This window comes from Necator americanus, chromosome V (genome assembly GCF_031761385.1).
Source record: "Necator americanus strain Aroian chromosome V, whole genome shotgun sequence".
Classification (NCBI taxonomy): Eukaryota; Metazoa; Nematoda; class Chromadorea; order Rhabditida; family Ancylostomatidae; genus Necator; species Necator americanus.
In genome coordinates, this window is record NC_087375.1 from 7,890,457 (window position 1) to 7,908,090 (window position 17,634).

The following is a 17,634-nucleotide window of genomic DNA, read 5'->3' on the forward strand; positions in this document are numbered from 1 at the left end:
GAGGTGGTTGTGAAAATGGGTTCAGTGTGATGAAGTAGAGGAAGAAGTTGATGTAGAAGACTGTTGCCCAGAGGATGTGGATGCGCCCTCAGTCGAGGAGGTGGACAAGCTTGCGGGGGCGGGCAGGAGAGGTTCCCATTCCTTCAGAGGTGGTTGTGAAAATGGGCTCAGTGTGACTAGAGGTAGAGGGAAGAGGAGTTGATGTAGAAGACTGTTGCCCAGAGGATGTGGATGGGCCCGCAGTCGACGAGGTGGACAAGCTTGCGGGGGCGGTAGAGGTTCCCATTCCTTGAGAGGTGGTTGTGGAAATGGGTTCAGTGTGGCTGGAGGTAGAGGGAAGAGGAGTTGATGTAGAAGACTGTTCCCCAGAGGATGTGGATGGGCCCGCAGTCGACGAGGTGGACAAGCTTGCGGGGGCGGTAGAGGTTCCCATTCCTTGAGAGGTGGTTGTGGAAATGGGCTCAGTGTGACTAGAGGTAGAGGGAAGAGGAGTTGATGTAGAAGACTGTTCCCCAGAGGATGTGGATGGGCCCGCAGTCGACGAGGTGGACAAGCTTGCGGGGGCGGTAGAGGTTCCCATTCCTTCAGAGGTGGTTGTGAAAATGGGTTCAGTGTGAGTGGAAGTAGAAGACTGTTGCCCAGAGGATGTGGATGCACCTTCAGTCGACGAGGTGGACAAGCTTGCGGGGTCGGTAGAGGTTCCCATTCCTTCAGAGGTGGTTGTGAAAATGGGTTCAGTGTGAGTGGAAGTAGAGGAAAGAGGAGTTGATGTAGAAGACTGTTGCCCAGAGGATGTGGATGCGCCCTCAGTCGACGAGGTGGACAAGCTTGCGGGGGGGCGGTAGAGGTTCCCATTCCTTCAGAGGTGGTTGTGAAAATGGGTTCAGTGTGAGCGGAAGTAGAAGACTGTTGCCCAGAGGATGTGGATGCGCCCTCAGTCGAGGAGGTGGACAAGCTTGCGGGGGCGGTAGAGGTTCCCATTCCTTCAGAGGTGGTTGTGAAAATGGGTTCAGTGTGACTAGAGGTAGAGGGAAGAGGAGTTGATGTAGAAGACTGTTGCCCAGAGGATGTGGATGCGCCCTCAGTCGAGGAGGTGGACAAGCTTGCGGGGGCGGTAGAGGTTCCCATTCCTTCAGAGGTGGTTGTGAAAATGGGCTCAGTGTGACTAGAGGTAGAGGGAAGAGGAGTTGATGTAGAAGACTGTTGCCCAGAGGATGTGGATGCGCCCTCAGTCGAGGAGATGGACAAGCTTGCGGGGGCGGTAGAGGTTCCCATTCCTTGAGAGGTGGTTGTGGAAATGGGCTCAGTGTGACTAGAGGTAGAGGGAAGAGGAGTTGATGTAGAAGACTGTTCCCCAGAGGATGTGGATGCGCCCTCAGTCGAGGAGATGGACAAGCTTGCGGGGGCGGTAGAGGTTCCCATTCCTTGAGAGGTGGTTGTGGAAATGGGCTCAGTGTGACTAGAGGTAGAGGGAAGAGGAGTTGATGTAGAAGACTGTTCCCCAGAGGATGTGGATGCGCCCTCAGTCGAGGAGATGGACAAGCTTGCGGGGGGCGGTAGAGGTTCCCATTCCTTGAGAGGTGGTTGTGGAAATGGGCTCAGTGTGACTAGAGGTAGAGGGAAGAGGAGTTGATGTAGAAGACTGTTCCCCAGAGGATGTGGATGCGCCCTCAGTCGAGGAGATGGACAAGCTTGCGGGGGGCGGTAGAGGTTCCCATTCCTTGAGAGGTGGTTGTGGAAATGGGCTCAGTGTGACTAGAGGTAGAGGGAAGAGGAGTTGATGTAGAAGACTGTTCCCCAGAGGATGTGGATGCGCCCTCAGTCGAGGAGATGGACAAGCTTGCGGGGGCGGTAGAGGTTCCCATTCCTTGAGAGGTGGTTGTGGAAATGGGCTCAGTGTGACTAGAGGTAGAGGGAAGAGGAGTTGATGTAGAAGACTGTTCCCCAGAGGATGTGGATGCGCCCTCAGTCGACGAGGTGGACAAGCTTGCGGGGGTGGTAGAGGTTCCCATTCCTTGAGAGGTGGTTGGAAAATGGGTTCAGTGTGAGGGAAAGAGGAGTTGAATCCCAGAGGATGTGGATGCGCCCTCAGTCGAGAGGTGGACAAGCTTGCGGGGGCGGTAGAGGCTCCCATTCTTTGAGAGGTGGTTGTGAAAATGGGTTCAGTGTGAGTGGAAGTAGAGGAAAGAGGAGTTGATGTAGAAGACTGTTGCCCAGAGGATGTGGATGCGCCCTCAGTCGAGGAGGTGGACAAGCTTGCGGGGGCGGTAGAGGTTCCCATTCCTTGAGAGGTGGTTGTGGAAATGGGTTCAGTGTGACTGGAGGTAGAGGGAAGAGGAGTTGATGTAGAAGACTGTTGCCCAGAGGATGTGGATGCGCCCTCAGTCGACGAGGTGGACAAGCTTGCGGGGGCGGTATGCATGGTAGAGGCTCCCATTCTTTGAGAGGTGGTTGTGAAAATGGGTTCAGTGTGAGTGGAAGTAGAGGAAAGAGGAGTTGATGTAGAAGACTGTTGCTCAGAGGATGTGGATGCGCCCTCAGTCGATGGGGTGGAAAAGTTTACGGTAGCAATAGAGGTTGAGTCCTGCGTGAAGCTGGTCCAAGTACTCGGGCGTGTTGTACGGCTGAACGATGAAACTCCTAAATTGGATTCAAAAATTCTATGATTCGCATTGCCGACTGTGTTGTGAACAAATGGGTATAACTACCCATGGAAAGCACCGCCAGAATAAAATATTAGAAAAATCGAAGCAAGAGCACCTTGGTTTCATGTTGCACGTATAGTCCCCGCTTCGTTATTTTATTGCATCTTAGTGTTGAAATATTAAAATATTTTTTTACGGTGAACGCTGTTGTTGAGATATTCTACTGATCGCCTATAAAAGCTGTCAACTCAAAACAGGACACAAACCTGAGGATGTAGAGGGGCCCAATGACATAGTCGAGGTCAGACCTGTACTTTTCCTTCCTGTTGTTGCACTCCTTGGAGACGAGGAGGAAACGCCTGTGCTTGTAGACTCTGCAGTAGAAAAAGTGACTGAGGTTAGTGTTGCTAATGTCGAAGTCCCACTTGACGTAGCTCTTGTGATTGTAGGCTGTGCAGTGGAGGAAGTGACTGAGGTTGTTGTGGAATTCGGCATTGCTGAGGCTGTGGATGCACCTTCAGTCGACGAGGAGGACAAGCTTGCGGAGGCGGTAGAGGTTCCCATTCCTTGAGAGGTGGTTGTGGAAATGGGTTCAGTGTGAGTGGAAGTAGAGGAAAGAGGAGTTGATGTAGAAGACTGTTCCGCAGAGGATGTGGATGCGCCCTCAGTCGATGAGGTGGGCAAACTTGCGGGGGCGGTATGCATGGTAGAGGCTCCTATTCCTTGAGAGGTGGTTGTGGAAATGGGTTCAGTGTGGCTGGAGGTAGAGGGAAGAGGAGTTGATGTAGTAGAGTGTTCCGCAAAGGATGTGGGTGCACCCTCAGTCGACGAGGTGGACAAGCTTGCGGGGGCGGTAGAGGTTCCCATTCCTTCAGAGGTGGTTGTGAAAATGGGTTCAGTGTGAGCGGAAGTAGAAGACTGTTGCCCAGAGGATGTGGATGCGCCCTCAGTCGAGGAGGTGGACAAGCTTGCGGGGGCGGCAGAGGTTCCCATTCCTTCAGAGGTGGTTGTGAAAATGGGTTCAGTGTGAGCGGAAGTAGAAGACTGTTGCCCAGAGGATGTGGATGCGCCCTCAGTCGACAGTCGAGGAGGTGGACAAGCTTGCGGGGGCGGTAGAGGTTCCCATTCCTTGAGAGGTGGTTGTGGAAATGGGCTCAGTGTGACTAGAGGTAGAGGGAAGAGGAGTTGATGTAGAAGACTGTCCCCCAGAGGATGTGGATGCGCCCTCAGTCGACGAGGTGGACAAGCTTGCGGGGGCGGTATGCATGGTAGAGGCTCCTATTCCTTGAGAGGTGGTTGTGGAAATGGGTTCAGTGTGGCTGGAGGTAGAGGGAAGAGGAGTTGATGTAGTAGAGTGTTCCGCAAAGGATGTGGGTGCACCCTCAGTCGACGAGGTGGACAAGCTTGCGGGGGCGGTAGAGGTTCCCATTCCTTCAGAGGTGGTTGTGAAAATGGGTTCAGTGTGAGCGGAAGTAGAAGACTGTTGCCCAGAGGATGTGGATGCGCCCTCAGTCGAGGAGGTGGACAAGCTTGCGGGGGCGGCAGAGGTTCCCATTCCTTCAGAGGTGGTTGTGAAAATGGGTTCAGTGTGAGGGGAAGTAGAAGACTGTTGCCCAGAGGATGTGGATGCGCCCTCAGTCGAGGAGGTGGACAAGCTTGCGGGGGCGGTAGAGGTTCCCATTCCTTGAGAGGTGGTTGTGAAAATGGGCTCAGTGTGACTAGAGGTAGAGGTAAGAGGAGTTGATGTAGAAGACTGTCCCCCAGAGGATGTGGATGCGCCCTCAGTCGACGAGGTGGACAAGCTTGCGGGGGCGGTATGCATGGTAGAGGCTCCCATTCCTTGAGAGGTGGTTGTGGAAATGGGCTCAGTGTGACTAGAGGTAGAGGGAAGAGGAGTTGATGTAGAAGACTGTTCCCCAGAAGCTGTGGATGGGCCCGCAGTCGACGAGGTGGACAAGCTTGCGGGGGCGGTAGAGGTTCCCATTCCTTAGAGGTGGTTGTGAAAATGGGTTCAGTGTGAGGAAGTAGAGGGAAGTATTAGAAGACTGTTGCCCAGAGGATGTGGATGCGCCCTCAGTCGAGGAGGTGGACAAGCTTGCGGGGGCGGTAGAGGTTCCCATTCCTTCAGAGGTGGTTGTGAAAATGGGTTCAGTGTGAGCGGAAGTAGAAGACTGTTGCCCAGAGGATGTGGATGGGCCCGCAGTCGACGAGGTGGACAAGCTTGCGGGGGCGGTATGCATGGTAGAGGTTCCCATTCTTTGAGAGGTGGTTGTGAAAATGGGTTCAGTGTGAGCAAATGGAGGTAGAGGGAAGAGGAGTTGATGTAGTAGACTGTTCCGCAAAGGATGTGGATGCGCCCTCAGTCGACGAGGTGGACAAGCTTGCGGGGGCGGTAGAGGTTCCCATTCCTTCAGAGGTGGTTGTGAAAATGGGTTCAGTGTGAGCGGAAGTAAGAAGACTGTTGCCCAGAGGATGTGGATGCGCCCTCAGTCGAGGAGGTGGACAAGCTTGCGGGGGCGGTAGAGGTTCCCATTCCTTCAGAGGTGGTTGTGAAAATGGGTTCAGTGTGAGCGGAAGTAGAGAAAGAAGACTGTTGCCCAGAGGATGTGGATGCGCCCTCAGTCGAGGAGGTGGACAAGCTTGCGGGGGCGGCAGAGGTTCCCATTCCTTCAGAGGTGGTTGTGAAAATGGGTTCAGTGTGAGCGGAAGAAATAGAAGACGTTGCCCAGAGGATGTGGATGCGCCCTCAGTCGAGGAGGTGGACAAGCTTGCGGGGGCGTAGAGGTTCCCATTCCTTCAGAGGTGGTTGTGAAAATGGGTTCAGTGTGAGAGAGGAAAGAGGGTATGTAGAAGACTGTTGCCCAGAGGATGTGGATGCGCCCTCAGTCGACGAGGTGGACAAGCTTGCGGGGCGGTAGAGGTTCCCATTCCTTCAGAGGTGGTTGTGAAAATGGGTTCAGTGTGAGCGGAAGTAGAGGAAGATGGTAGAAGATAAAGGATGTGGATGCGCCCTCAGTCGAGAGGTGGACAAGCTTGCGGGGGCGGTAGAGCTCCCATTCCTTGAGAGGTGGTTGTGAAAATGGGTTCAGTGTGGCTAGAGGTAGAGGGAAGAGGAGTTGATGTAGAAGACTGTTGCCCAGAGGATGTGGATGCGCCCTCAGTCGAGGAGGTGGACAAGCTTGCGGGGGCGGTAGAGGTTCCCATTCCTTCAGAGGTGGTTGTGAAAATGGGTTCAGTGTGAGCGGAAGTAGAAGACTGTTGCCCAGAGGATGTGGATGCGCCCTCAGTCGAGGAGGTGGACAAGCTTGCGGGGGCGGCAGAGGTTCCCATTCCTTCAGAGGTGGTTGTGAAAATGGGTTCAGTGTGAGCGGAAGTAGAGAAGAGGTTGAAGACTGTTGCCCAGAAGATGTGGATGCGCCCTCAGTCGACGAGGTGGACAAGCTTGCGGGGGCGGTAGAGGTTCCCATTCCTTCAGAGGTGGTTGTGAAAATGGGTTCAGTGTGAGCGGAAGTAGAAGACTGTTGCCCAGAGGATGTGGATGCGCCCTCAGTCGAGGAGGTGGACAAGCTTGCGGGGGCGGTAGAGGTTCCCATTCCTTGAGAGGTGGTTGTGAAAATGGGTTCAGTGTGACTGGAAGTAGAGGGAAGAGGAGTTGATGTAGAAGACTGTTCCCCAGAGGATGTGGATGGGCCCGCAGTCGACGAGGTGGACAAGCTTGCGGGGGCGGTAGAGGTTCCCATTCCTTGAGAGGTGGTTGTGAAAATGGGTTCAGTGTGAGCGGAAGTAGAGAAGAGAGTTGATGTAGTAGAGTGTTCCGCAAAGGATGTGGATGCACCCTCAGTCGACGAGGTGGACAAGCTTGCGGGGGCGGTAGAGGTTCCCATTCCTTCAGAGGTGGTTGTGAAAATGGGTTCAGTGTGAGCGGAAGTAGAAGACTGTTGCCCAGAGGATGTGGATGCGCCCTCAGTCGAGGAGGAAAAGCGGGGCGGTAGAGGTTCCCATTCCTTGAGAGGTGGTTGTGGAAATGGGTTCAGTGTGAGCTGGAAGTAGAGGGAAGAGGAGTTGATGTAGAGAGACTGTTGCCCAGAGGATGTGGATGCACCCTCAGTCGACGAGGTGGACAAGCTTGCGGAGGCGGTAGAGGTTCCCATTCCTTCAGTGGTGGTTGTGAAAATGGGTTCAGTGTGGCTGGAGGTAGAGGGAAGAGGAGTTGATGTAGTAGAGTGTTCCGCAAAGGATGTGGATGCACCCTCAGTCGACGAGGTGGACAAGCTTGCGGGGGCGGTAGAGGTTCCCATTCCTTCAGAGGTGGTTGTGAAAATGGGTTCAGTGTGAGCGGAAGTAGAAGACTGTTGCCCAGAGGGTGTGGATGCGCCCTCAGTCGAGAGGTGGACAAGCTTGCGGGGGCGGAGAGGTTCCCATTCCTTCAGAGGTGGTTGTGAAAATGGGTTCAGTGTGAGCGGAAGTAGAAGACTGTTGCCCAGAGGGTGTGGATGCGCCCTCAGTCGAGGAGGTGGACAAGCTTGCGGGGGCGGCAGAGGTTCCCATTCCTTCAGAGGTGGTTGTGAAAATGGGTTCAGTGTGAGCGGAAGTAGAAGACTGTTGCCCAGAGGATGTGGATGCACCTTCAGTCGACGAGGACAAGCTTGCGGAGGCGGTAGAGGTTCCCATTCCTTCAGAGGTGGTTGTGAAAATGGGTTCAGTGTGAGTGGAAGTAGAGGAAAGAGGAGTTGATGTAGAAGACTGTTCCCCAGAGGATGTGGATGCGCCCTCAGTCGATGAGGTGGGCAAACTTGCGGGGGCGGTATGCATGGTAGAGGTTCCCATTCCTTGAGAGGTGGTTGTGGAAATGGGTTCAGTGTGAGTGGAAGTAGAGGGAAGAGGAGTTGATGTAGTAGAGTGTTCCCCAGAAGCTGTGGATGGGCCCGCAGTCGACGAGGTGGACAAGCTTGCGGGGGCGGTAGAGGTTCCCATTCCTTCAGAGGTGGTTGTGAAAATGGGTTCAGTGTGAGCGGAAGTAGAAGACTGTTGCCCAGAGGATGTGGATGCGCCCTCAGTCGAGGAGGTGGACAAGCTTGCGGGGGCGGCAGAGGTTCCCATTCCTTCAGAGGTGGTTGTGAAAATGGGTTCAGTGTGAGCGGAAGTAGAAGACTGTTCCCCAGAGGATGTGGATGCGCCCTCAGTCGACGAGGTGGACAAGCTTGTGGGGGCGGTAGAGGTTCCCATTTCTTCAGAGGTGGTTGTGAAAATGGGTTCAGTGTGAGTGGAAGTAGAGGAAAGAGGAGTTGATGTAGTAGAGTGTTCCGCAAAGGATGTGGATGCGCCCTCAGCCGACAAGGTGGACAAGCTTGCGGTAGCAGTAGATGTTGAGTCCTTTGTGAAGCTGGTCCAAGTACTCGGGAGTTTTGTACGGCTGAACGATGAAACCCCTAAATTGCATTGAGAGGTTATACTGTTTTCTTTTTTCAACGATTTTTGTCACCATTACAGAAAGCGCTTTAATCAGCCTTCAGCGATTTTTTTAATTTTTTTTCTTCTGAGTGAAATGTTGAGTTTGCTTAGTCATTACAGGGAGTTCGTCTGCTGGCAAGCGACAGACAAGAGGAATCATCCCAACCATGTTACGATACTTCTTTACTTCCATAATACCTCCGTGTGAGGTTTCTAGTGCTGTGGCTGTAGCATATTTTTGAGTACTACATACATACATACATACATACATACACACATACATACATACATACATACATACATACATACATACATACACACACATACATACACACATACATACATACATACATACATACATACATACATACATACATACATACATACATAGGCGACGTATATTTGTCTGATTGCTACCTACATGTGGTGGCCGTGCTTTAACTAAACACTATCAGTCGTTCGTCGTAGGCGCTACATAACCCACACCCGTTGTATGGCGAAAGATTCCCGTGCTGTCGTTCAGCACCTTTTTGCAATGCACGGGAATCGATATCTCCAAAGCTTATAGCAAGAAAGGTCAACTGCCTGAAGGGGGCATGGAATGCTTGGCAACAACCATTAATTTCGTCACGCTGGACTGCCGACCACTATTGAGTGAATTCTAACAAATCGCCCTGTCCAGGCTTTTACGATTTCTCTGTGCGCCGTTTGCTGCGCTGCAGGGAACATGCATCAGAGACCTTCCCATTGTCAGAATCGGAAATTACACCATATACTGCGGCGATGCCGATGAAAGGAAAGGTGGCTGCGCCATGGCTGTGAGGAACGATTATAGCATTCTGGTGGAGGAATTTGGCTCAACGCCGTCCAGATGCGCCTTCGTACGACTGCGGGATAGTAGAGGACGTAAACTTCGGACTTTAAGTGCCTACGCACCTACGGAAACCGCTGAGAACCACAGTAACGACGCCTCCTATGATGAACTAAGTGCGTTGTTGTCTAAAATACTCAGTAAGCAAGATGATGTCCCATAGGAGGAACCGAGGAGTTCCTTCCCAACCGAAAATCGACCTGGCAGGTTTGAAGAAGAAAAATGCAGAGCGAATTTCAGCCAACGTGTGCCTATTCATATCGGAGTACGAACTAGGAAGAACCTTTGCGATGCGAATTCCTTTACAAAGTGCATCCAGGACGCTGCAAACGAAATGCTCCCGGTTCAAATGCCGCGGAAAAAGTTTGCCGTTGCATCTGTGGAGACAAGATCCACGTACATTTCTGTATGTGGCGCCCGCAGCATTGGCGATTTCAACCAGGAAAAGCGTCTTAGAAGAACGTTGCGTCAGAAACTGCAACAAAGCCGCGATGACGAGTGGACCTCGGTAGCGAAGTAGTTTGAAAAGGCGTGGGAGGACAAGAACCTGCGGAAAGATTATGCTTTTTTAAAACAGTATAGCGAAAAGATGAATAGATGTTCTCCAGTCTTCGGCAATGCCAGTAGAATGGGTGTCGGTGAAGCAACCCATCCAGTTTGGAGGGATCACTTTAAGACTTGAACCGACAAGCGCCGTCAGGTCTTGAACTCGAGCACGTTAATAAACCGACATATGCGTTTAACGAGGAACCACCGACCTAGTCGGAGATTCTGGTCTGTATCCAAAAGATGAGACGTGGAAAATCTGGTAGAAACGACGGAATTAGCGCGAAAATGCTGAAATATCTTCCTTCATCTGTGATTCTTGAGATGCCGAAGACCATCTGCTCAACGTGGATGGACGAACAGATACTTCAATCGCGGAGACACGGTATTATAATCCCTCTCCACAATTACGGAAACACGGAAAACCCAGGAACTATCGTGGAATCTCTCTGTTGCGTGTAATAAGCGAGGTTTTGTAGCGGATCATTTTGGATCGACTAATCCGACATCACGAAGAAACCAACGGCGACGAGCAAGCGGGGTTTCGCTCTGGTCGATCGACGATTGATAAGGTGTTCATCGTTAGAAGAGTGATCGAAATCTGGCACCGGTATTCAAAGCCAATGCAATTGGCCTTTCTTGACTTTGAATCCGCTTTCGACTCTCTCAATCGACTCCGTACCTCTCAACTCGCTCAGTGTTGAAGGAGAACCAGCAAAGTTCGTTCGCTGCCCTGATGACCTGAATCAACGAACACGGTTGCTGCAGCTCAAGCACCAGCCGGATGTACAATACTCTTTGAGGTTGCAACCGGAGTAAGAAAAGGGGCAGTGCCAGAACCCTTCCTGTTCTGCTCCGCTATCGAAGATAGCATGCGGAAAACAGTCAATCATTGTCCTGCAGACATCGTCATGGCACCATCACGATGCCCATTGACTGATCTCGAGGAGGCAGACGATGTTGTTATATTCGCGAAAAGCAGCGCGAAACTTCAACATGTCGTCAATCTTGTATCGAAGCTGGCTGCAGCCTATGGTCTACGTCTACGCCTGATAAATGCAAGCAGATGTGGATCTCTTCGAGACCTCGAAAGGGAATCAGGGTGGACAGACAACCGATAGAACTCGTCGACGAGTTCTGTTACCTGAGCTGTGACCTCAGAACAACGGCAGCTACGAGAGAGATGTGCAGCAATGACGCGCTAAGGCCACTTCTGCATTTAACTCCTTAACGAAATGTCTCTGATCGACTCCCATCACCAACGAAGTCAAGCTGCGATTCTACTTATCCGCAATTCGCTCCATCATAACGGATAGGAGAGACTTGTGCAGCACGGTCTGCGGTGGTAGAGAGGCTTGATCGTGATGCAAAGAAGCCGATTACACGGCTGCTTGGCTACTTTTGGCATAGGTTATGCCCCTATGAAGATCTTTACGCGGAAATCGACGTGGTGTACAGGACAATGACACGTGGAAGATATCGACATTTTGCACCGTCATCGAAAGTGGCTACAGAAAATCTTCCGTGATTTATTAAGGAGACCATCATATCGCCTTTTTCAACGAATTTTGAGGAGTTTATTGCGTTCAAGCTCGAAACATTCCGTGCAAGCACTCGCAGAAGATCTGGAAGGTCGGGCAGAGCTATTTTCAAAGACAGCCCACCTCGGCGAAAATGCGGATAATCATGTCAGGGGATGATGTCAGCCGCTCCGATTAAAGGCAGCATATCACGAATCTGGGGTGATACGAAATTCAGGTGGAGTGTCCATATACGGTGTCGTAGATTATGGAGACCGGAGTGGTTCCGCTTATCTCTCCTTGAATCACTGCAAGCACACGGCCCCTGAATGCTATTTTGTACGATGCCTTCCATTGCAGCGCGCCACCCTTGCACGCGTAGCGTCCCTCACTGCCTATCGGGGCAGTCCGACGAATCGCAGGGCGGAAGCAGCGCAATGGGTGGAGCGTTGCAATGGATGGCGTCGTACAAAACAGCATTCTGGAGGCGGTTGTTTGCAGTGATACAAAGAGAGATGAGCGGAACTACCCCCGTCCCCATAATCCATGACCCCGACACGGATACTCTACCTGAAATCCGCACCTCTTGAGATTCGTGGTATACTGCCTTTAAGTCAAGCCATAGATACATATATACATACATACACCTGCATGCATATATACACACACATATACACTCGTATATCCATTCATACATACACGTATAAATACATACATATATGCATACATGTTAACATACACACGCATCTACAAACATATAGACATATAGACAAATATATATATATATATATATATATATATATATATATATGTATATATATATACTAATTTGTTGCCTTCCACTTTCTTGTGGATTGTTATGCTATATAATAACGCGCTGTGTGTATGTGTATGTGTTTGTCTGTGTGTCGCGAAAACACTCCATAGTGATGCAAAACTCTTCACCGACAAGGTGCCGAACCATCGCCATGCACCTGATACGCGAGCATTCTACCTTTTATCCATTGTGTAAAGCTACGTGTAGATGTATGTTGGCTTTGATAAGGCAAGTTACGTGTGTGTCTCAGTCAAGAAATTCCAAAAAGAGAGGGACACGGATACCATGGTGTCGGTTTGGTACGCGGTAAAATTGGGTGAGACGGGTCCTACGGCGTCGAATTCGTGCCCCGGAGCCAGACAGCACTAAAATGGGGTGCGACGGCTCCCATGGGGTCGGAATGGTGCACCGGTGCCAGAAAGTTTAAGAGAGACGGTTTCCGCTGCGCCCAATGTGCGGGAGCCCTAGCGCAGTAGAATGTGTTTCTATAGTTCCTTCACATATCTGTTTCCAAGCATGTTTTCCTAACGCTGCTATCATCCTTTTTTCAATAGGAGAAAACACACGTGCGAACGGCTGCTTAAATACAATGCGTAGTAGCCAACAGTTTATGAGATAGTGATATTCACGTCATTCCATGTTAGCACATCATTCCTTGTAATAGTTGAGAACGAAGGAAACTCACTTTGAATAGTGTTTCCAAATTGCAGAGGTTTGAAAGGAACATAGATGTAAAATCAAGTTTGATTGTTCTCCAAATATAGAACTGAGCGTTTAAGGAAAAACCATAAAATCTTTCACCTATGCTTAAATTTTAGGGTAAAAAAAAATTAACAAAGCCTTGTTAGAAAAAACCAATTCTAATCTCACAAAAAATGTCGTTACTGCTATTTCTTTTTGATCGGTGAAGGCGAACGGAGCGAACACCAAAAAAAGCCTAAAGTCCGGCTTTAGCCGGACGTTTAGGCTGGTATATAATAAACATCCACTGTAAAACGATAGCCATTGCCAATCGAGTGTTTCGAATAAATAGTTGTAACTGTCGATAGAAAGCACCGCAAGAATAAAATGCAAAAAAGTCGAAGCAAGAACACCTTGGTTTCATGCTTCAGTATAGTCCCCGCTTCGTTATTTTATTGCATCTTAGTGTTGAAATAATGAAACATTTTTTTACAGTGAAAGCTGTTGTTGGGATATTTTACTGATCGTCTATGCAAGCTGTTAAAACAGAAAACAAACCTGTGGATGTAGAGAGTCCCAATGACGTAGTCGAGGTCAGACCTGTAGTTTTCATTTCTGTCGTTGCACTGCTTGGAGACGAGGAGGAAACGCCTGTGCTTGTAGGCTGTGCAGTGGAAGAAGTGACTGAGGTTGCTGTTCCTGATGCAGAAGTTCCACTTGACGTAGAAGCGCCTGTGCTTGTAGGCTGTGCAGTGGAAGAAGTGACTGAGGTTGCTGTTCCTGATGCAGAAGTTCCACTTGACGTAGAAGCGCCTGTGCTTGTAGGCTGTGGAGTGGAGGAAATGACTGAGGTTGCTGTTCCTGATGCAGAAGTTCCACTTGACGTAGAAGCGCCTGTGCTTGTAGGCTGTGCAGTGGAGGAAGTGACTGAGGTTGCTGTTGCTGATGTCGAAGCTAATGCAGAAGTTCCACTTGATGTAGAAGCGCCTGTGCTTGTAGGCTGTGCAGTGGAAGAAGTGACTGAGGTTGCTGTTCCCGATGCAGAAGTTCCACTTGACGTAGAAGCGCCTGTGCTTGTAGGCTGTGCAGTGGAGGAAGTGACTGAGGTTGCTGTTCCTGATGCAGAAGTTCCACTTGACGTAGAAGCGCCTGTGCTTGTAGGCTGTGCAGTGGAGGAAGTGACTGAGGATGCTGTTGCCGATGCAGAAAGTTCCACTTGACAGAAGCGCCTGTGCTTGTAGGCTGTGCAGTGGAGGAAGTGACTGAGGTTGCTGTTCCCGATGCAGAAGTTCCACTTGACGTAGAAGCGCCTGTGCTTGTAGGCTGGGGTGCAGTGGAGGAAGTGACTGAGGTTGCTGTTGCTGATGTCGAAGCTAATGTAGAAGTTCCACTTGACGTAGAAGCGCCTGTGCTTGTAGGCTGTGCAGTGGAGGAAGTGACTGAGGTTGCTGTTCCCGATGCAGAAGTTCCACTTGACGTAGAAGCGCCTGTGCTTGTAGGCTGTGCAGTGGAGGAAGTGACTGAGGTTGCTGTTCCCGATGCAGAAGTTCCACTTGACGTAGAAGCGCCTGTGCTTGTAGGCTTGCAGTGGATGAAGTGACTGAGGTTGCTGTTCCCGATGCAGAAGTTCCACTTGACGTAGAAGCGCCTGTGCTTGTAGGCTGTGCAGTGGAGAAGTACTGAGGTGCTGTTCCCGATGAACAAACTTGACGTAGAAGCGCCTGTGCTTGTAGGCTGTGCAGTGGAGGAAGTGACTGAGGTTGCTGTTCCCGATGCAGAAGTTCCACTTGACGTAGAAGCGCCTGTGCTTGTAGGCTGTGCAGTGGAGGAAGTGACTGAGGTTGCTGTTCCCTGATGCAGAAGTTCCACTTGACGTAGAAGCGCCTGTGCTTGTAGGCTGTGCAGTGGAGGAAGTGACTGAGGTTGCTGTTGCTGATGCTGGAAGCTAATGAGAAGTTCCACTTGACGTAGAAGCGCCTGTGCTTGTAGGCTGTGCAGTGGAGGAAGTGACTGAGGTTGCTGTTCCCGATGCAGAAGTTCCACTTGACGTAGAAGCGCCTGTGCTTGTAGGCTGTGCAGTGGAGGAAGTGACTGAGGTTGCTGTTCCCGATGCAGAAGTTCCACTTGACGTAGAAGCCCTGTGCTTGTAGGCTGTGCAGTGGAGGAAGTGACTGAGGTTGCTGTTCCCGATGCAGAAGTTCCACTTGACGTAGAAGCGCCTGTGCTTGTAGGCTGTGCAGTGGAGGAAGTGACTGAGGTTGCTGTTGCTGATGTCGAAATTCCACTTGACGTAGAAGCGCCTGTGCTTGTAGGCTGTGCAGTGGAGGAAGTGACTGAGGTTGCTGTTCCCGATGCAGAAGTTCCACTTATAAGTTCCACGACGTAGAAGCGCCTGTGCTTGTAGGCTGTGCAGTGGAGGAAGTGACTGAGGTTGCTGTTCCCGATGCAGAAGTTCCACTTGACGTAGAAGCGCCTGTGCTTGTAGGCTGTGCAGTGGAGGAAGTGACTGAGGTTGCTGTTCCTGATGACGAAGCTAATGAGAAGTTCCACTTGACGTAGAAGCGCCTGTGCTTGTAGGCTGTGCAGTGGAGGAAGTGACTGAGGTTGCTGTTCCCGATGCAGAAGTTCCACTTGACGTAGAAGCGCCTGTGCTTGTAGGCTGTGCAGTGGAGGAAGTGACTGAGGTTGCTGTTCCTGATGCAGAAGTTCCACTTGACGTAGAAGCGCCTGTGCTTGTAGGCTGTGCAGTGGAGGAAGTGACGGTTCTGATGTCGAAGCTAATGTTGACGTAGAAGCCCTCTGGCTTGCGTGGGGAGTACTAGGTTGCTGTTCCCGATCAGAAGTTCCACTTGACGTAGAAGCGCCTGTGCTTGTAGGCTGTGCAGTGGAGGAAGTGACTGAGGTTGCTGTTCCCGAACTGAGAAGTTCTTTGAAGTTCCACTTGACGTAGAAGCGCCTGTGCTTGTAGGCTGTGCAGTGGAGGAAGTGACTGAGGTTGCTGTTCCCGATGCAGAAGTTCCACTTGACGTAGAAGCGCCTGTGCTTGTAGGCTGTGCAGTGGAGGAAGTGACTGAGGTTGCTGTTGCTGATGTCGAAGCTAATGTAGAAGTTCCACTTGATGTAGAAGCGCCTGTGCTTGTAGGCTGTGCAGTGGAGGAAGTGACTAAGGTTGCTGTTCCCGATGCAGAAGTTCCACTTGACGTAGAAGCGCCTGTGCTTGTAGGCTGTGCAGTGGAGGAAGTGACTGAGGTTGCTGTTCCTGATGCAGAAGTTCCACTTGACGTAGAAGCGCCTGTGCTTGTAGGCTGTGCAGTGGAGGAAGTGACTGAGGTTGCTGTTGCTGATGTCGAAGCTAATGTAGAAGTTCCACTTGATGTAGAAGAGCCCGTGCTTGTAGGCTGTGCAGTGGAGGAAGTGACTGAGGATGCTGTTCCCGATGCAGAAGTTCCACTTGACGTAGAAGCGCCTGTGCTTGTAGGCTGTGCAGTGGAGGAAGTGACTGAGGTTGCTGTTCCCGATGCAGAAGTTCCACTTGACGTAGAAGCGCCTGTGCTTGTAGGCTGTGCAGTGGAGGAAGTGACTGAGGTTGCTGTTCCCGATGCAGAAGTTCCACTTGACGTAGAAGCGCCTGTGCTTGTAGGCTGTGCAGTGGAAGAAGTGACTGAGGTTGCTGTTCCCGATGCAGAAGTTCCACTTGACGTAGAAGCGCCTGTGCTTGTAGGCTGTGCAGTGGAGGAAGTGACTGAGGTTGCTGTTCCTGATGCAGAAGTTCCACTTGACGTAGAAGCGCCTGTGCTTGTAGGCTGTGCAGTGGAGGAAGTGACTGAGGTTGCTGTTCCTGATGCATCAAGGAGAAGTTCCACTTGACGTAGAAGCGCCTGTGCTTGTAGGCTGTGCAGTGGAGGAAGTGACTGAGGTTGCTGTTGCTGATGTCAGAAGAAAGTTCCACTTGACGTAGAAGCGCCTGTGCTTGTAGGCTGTGCAGTGGAGGAAGTGACTGAGGTTGCTGTTGCTGATGTCGAAGCTAATGTAGAAGTTCCACTTGACGTAGAAGCGCCTGTGCTTGTAGGCTGTGCAGTGGAGGAAGTGACTGAGGATGCTGTTGCTGATGTCGAAGCTAATGTAGAAGTTCCACTTGACGTAGAAGCGCCTGTGCTTGTAGGCTGTGCAGTGGAGGAAGTGACTGAGGTTGCTGTTCCCGATGCAGAAGTTCCACTTGACGTAGAAGCGCCTGTGCTTGTAGGCTGTGCAGTGGAGGAAGTGACTGAGGTTGCTGTTGCTGATGTCGAAGCTAATGTAGAAGTTCCACTTGACGTAGAAGCGCCTGTGCTTGTAGGCTGTGCAGTGGAGGAAGTGACTGAGGTTGCTGTTCCCGATGCAGAAGTTCCACTTGACGTAGAAGCGCCTGTGCTTGTAGGCTGTGCAGTGGAGGAAGTGACTGAGGTTGCTGTTCCTGATGCAGAAGTTCCACTTGACGTAGAAGCGCCTGTGCTTGTAGGCTGTGCAGTGGAGGAAGTGACTAAGGTTGCTGTTCCCGATGCAGAAGTTCCACTTGACGTAGAAGCGCCTGTGCTTGTAGGCTGTGCAGTGGAGGAAGTGACTGAGGTTGCTGTTCCCGATGCAGAAGTTCCACTTGACGTAGAAGCGCCTGTGCTTGTAGGCTGTGCAGTGGAGGAAGTGACTGAGGTTGCTGTTCCCGATGCAGAAGTTCCACTTGACGTAGAAGCGCCTGTGCTTGTAGGCTGTGCAGTGGAGGAAGTGACTGAGGTTGCTGTTCCCGATGCAGAAGTTCCACTTGACGTAGAAGCGCCTGTGCTTGTAGGCTGTGCAGTGGAGGAAGTGACTGAGGTTGCTGTTCCTGATGCAGAAGTTCCACTTGACGTAGAAGCGCCTGTGCTTGTAGGCTGTGCAGTGGAGGAAGTGACTGAGGTTGCTGTTCCCGATGTCGAAGCTAATGAGAAGTTCCACTTGACGTAGAAGCGCCTGTGCTTGTAGGCTGTGCAGTGGAGGAAGTGACTGAGGTTGCTGTTCCCGATGCAGAAGTTCCACTTGACGTAGAAGCGCCTGTGCTTGTAGGCTGTGCAGTGGAGGAAGTGACTGAGG

General features: G+C 51.2%; 6 protein-coding genes across 10 annotated transcripts; 3 read left to right on the forward strand and 3 right to left on the reverse strand.

Moving 5' to 3' along the window:
* Positions 1–21: 21 nt before the first annotated feature.
* On the reverse strand, positions 22–1,422 carry RB195_013249 (uncharacterized protein; the record flags this gene model as incomplete). The annotated part of the gene is made up of 1 exon (XM_064202971.1): positions 22–1,422. One exon carries the CDS (start codon positions 1,420–1,422, stop codon positions 22–24), a length of 1,401 nt encoding a protein of 466 aa, XP_064058852.1.
* A 100-nt stretch (positions 1,423–1,522) lies between these two features.
* On the reverse strand, positions 1,523–2,281 carry RB195_013250 (uncharacterized protein; the record flags this gene model as incomplete). The annotated part of the gene is made up of 1 exon (XM_064202972.1): positions 1,523–2,281. One exon carries the CDS (start codon positions 2,279–2,281, stop codon positions 1,523–1,525), a length of 759 nt encoding a protein of 252 aa, XP_064058854.1.
* Positions 1,523–8,289, reverse strand: RB195_013251 (uncharacterized protein; the record flags this gene model as incomplete). Of its 3 annotated transcripts, XM_064202973.1 has the most annotated exons (5): positions 1,523–2,640; positions 2,912–3,923; positions 4,026–4,631; positions 5,546–8,074; positions 8,215–8,289. In XM_064202973.1, the coding sequence occupies 5 exons, from the start codon at positions 8,287–8,289 to the stop codon at positions 1,523–1,525; spliced, it is 5,340 nt and encodes a 1,779-aa protein (XP_064058853.1). The 3 variants fall into 3 exon arrangements, with proteins under 3 accessions (XP_064058853.1, XP_064058856.1, XP_064058857.1); XM_064202974.1 differs by lacking the exons at positions 1,523–2,640; positions 2,912–3,923 and having other exon boundaries at positions 3,924–4,631; XM_064202975.1 differs by lacking the exons at positions 1,523–2,640; positions 2,912–3,923; positions 4,026–4,631 and having other exon boundaries at positions 5,658–5,704; positions 5,776–8,074.
* On the forward strand, positions 2,368–3,216 carry RB195_013252 (uncharacterized protein; the record flags this gene model as incomplete). The annotated part of the gene is made up of 2 exons (XM_064202976.1): positions 2,368–2,414; positions 2,952–3,216. The coding sequence occupies 2 exons, from the start codon at positions 2,368–2,370 to the stop codon at positions 3,214–3,216; spliced, it is 312 nt and encodes a 103-aa protein (XP_064058855.1).
* A 2,096-nt stretch (positions 8,290–10,385) lies between the features above and the next one.
* Positions 10,386–10,634, forward strand: RB195_013253 (uncharacterized protein; the record flags this gene model as incomplete). 2 transcript variants are annotated; one of them, XM_064202978.1, is made up of 1 exon in its annotated part: positions 10,386–10,634. In XM_064202978.1, the coding sequence occupies one exon, from the start codon at positions 10,386–10,388 to the stop codon at positions 10,632–10,634; it is 249 nt and encodes an 82-aa protein (XP_064058858.1). The 2 variants fall into 2 exon arrangements, with proteins under 2 accessions (XP_064058858.1, XP_064058859.1); XM_064202977.1 differs by having other exon boundaries at positions 10,425–10,634.
* Positions 10,635–13,061: 2,427 nt separating this feature from the next.
* RB195_013254 (uncharacterized protein) lies at positions 13,062–17,508 on the forward strand (the record flags this gene model as incomplete). 2 transcript variants are annotated; one of them, XM_064202979.1, is made up of 9 exons in its annotated part: positions 13,062–13,220; positions 13,302–13,556; positions 13,742–14,107; positions 14,192–14,348; positions 14,521–14,677; positions 14,889–15,086; positions 15,271–15,353; positions 15,467–16,359; positions 16,468–17,508. In XM_064202979.1, the coding sequence occupies 9 exons, from the start codon at positions 13,062–13,064 to the stop codon at positions 17,506–17,508; spliced, it is 3,309 nt and encodes a 1,102-aa protein (XP_064058861.1). The 2 variants fall into 2 exon arrangements, with proteins under 2 accessions (XP_064058861.1, XP_064058860.1); XM_064202980.1 differs by lacking the exon at positions 14,521–14,677 and adding an exon at positions 14,682–14,846 and having other exon boundaries at positions 13,062–13,740; positions 13,773–14,107; positions 14,936–15,086; positions 15,271–15,455; positions 15,509–16,359.
* Positions 17,509–17,634: the final 126 nt, after the last annotated feature.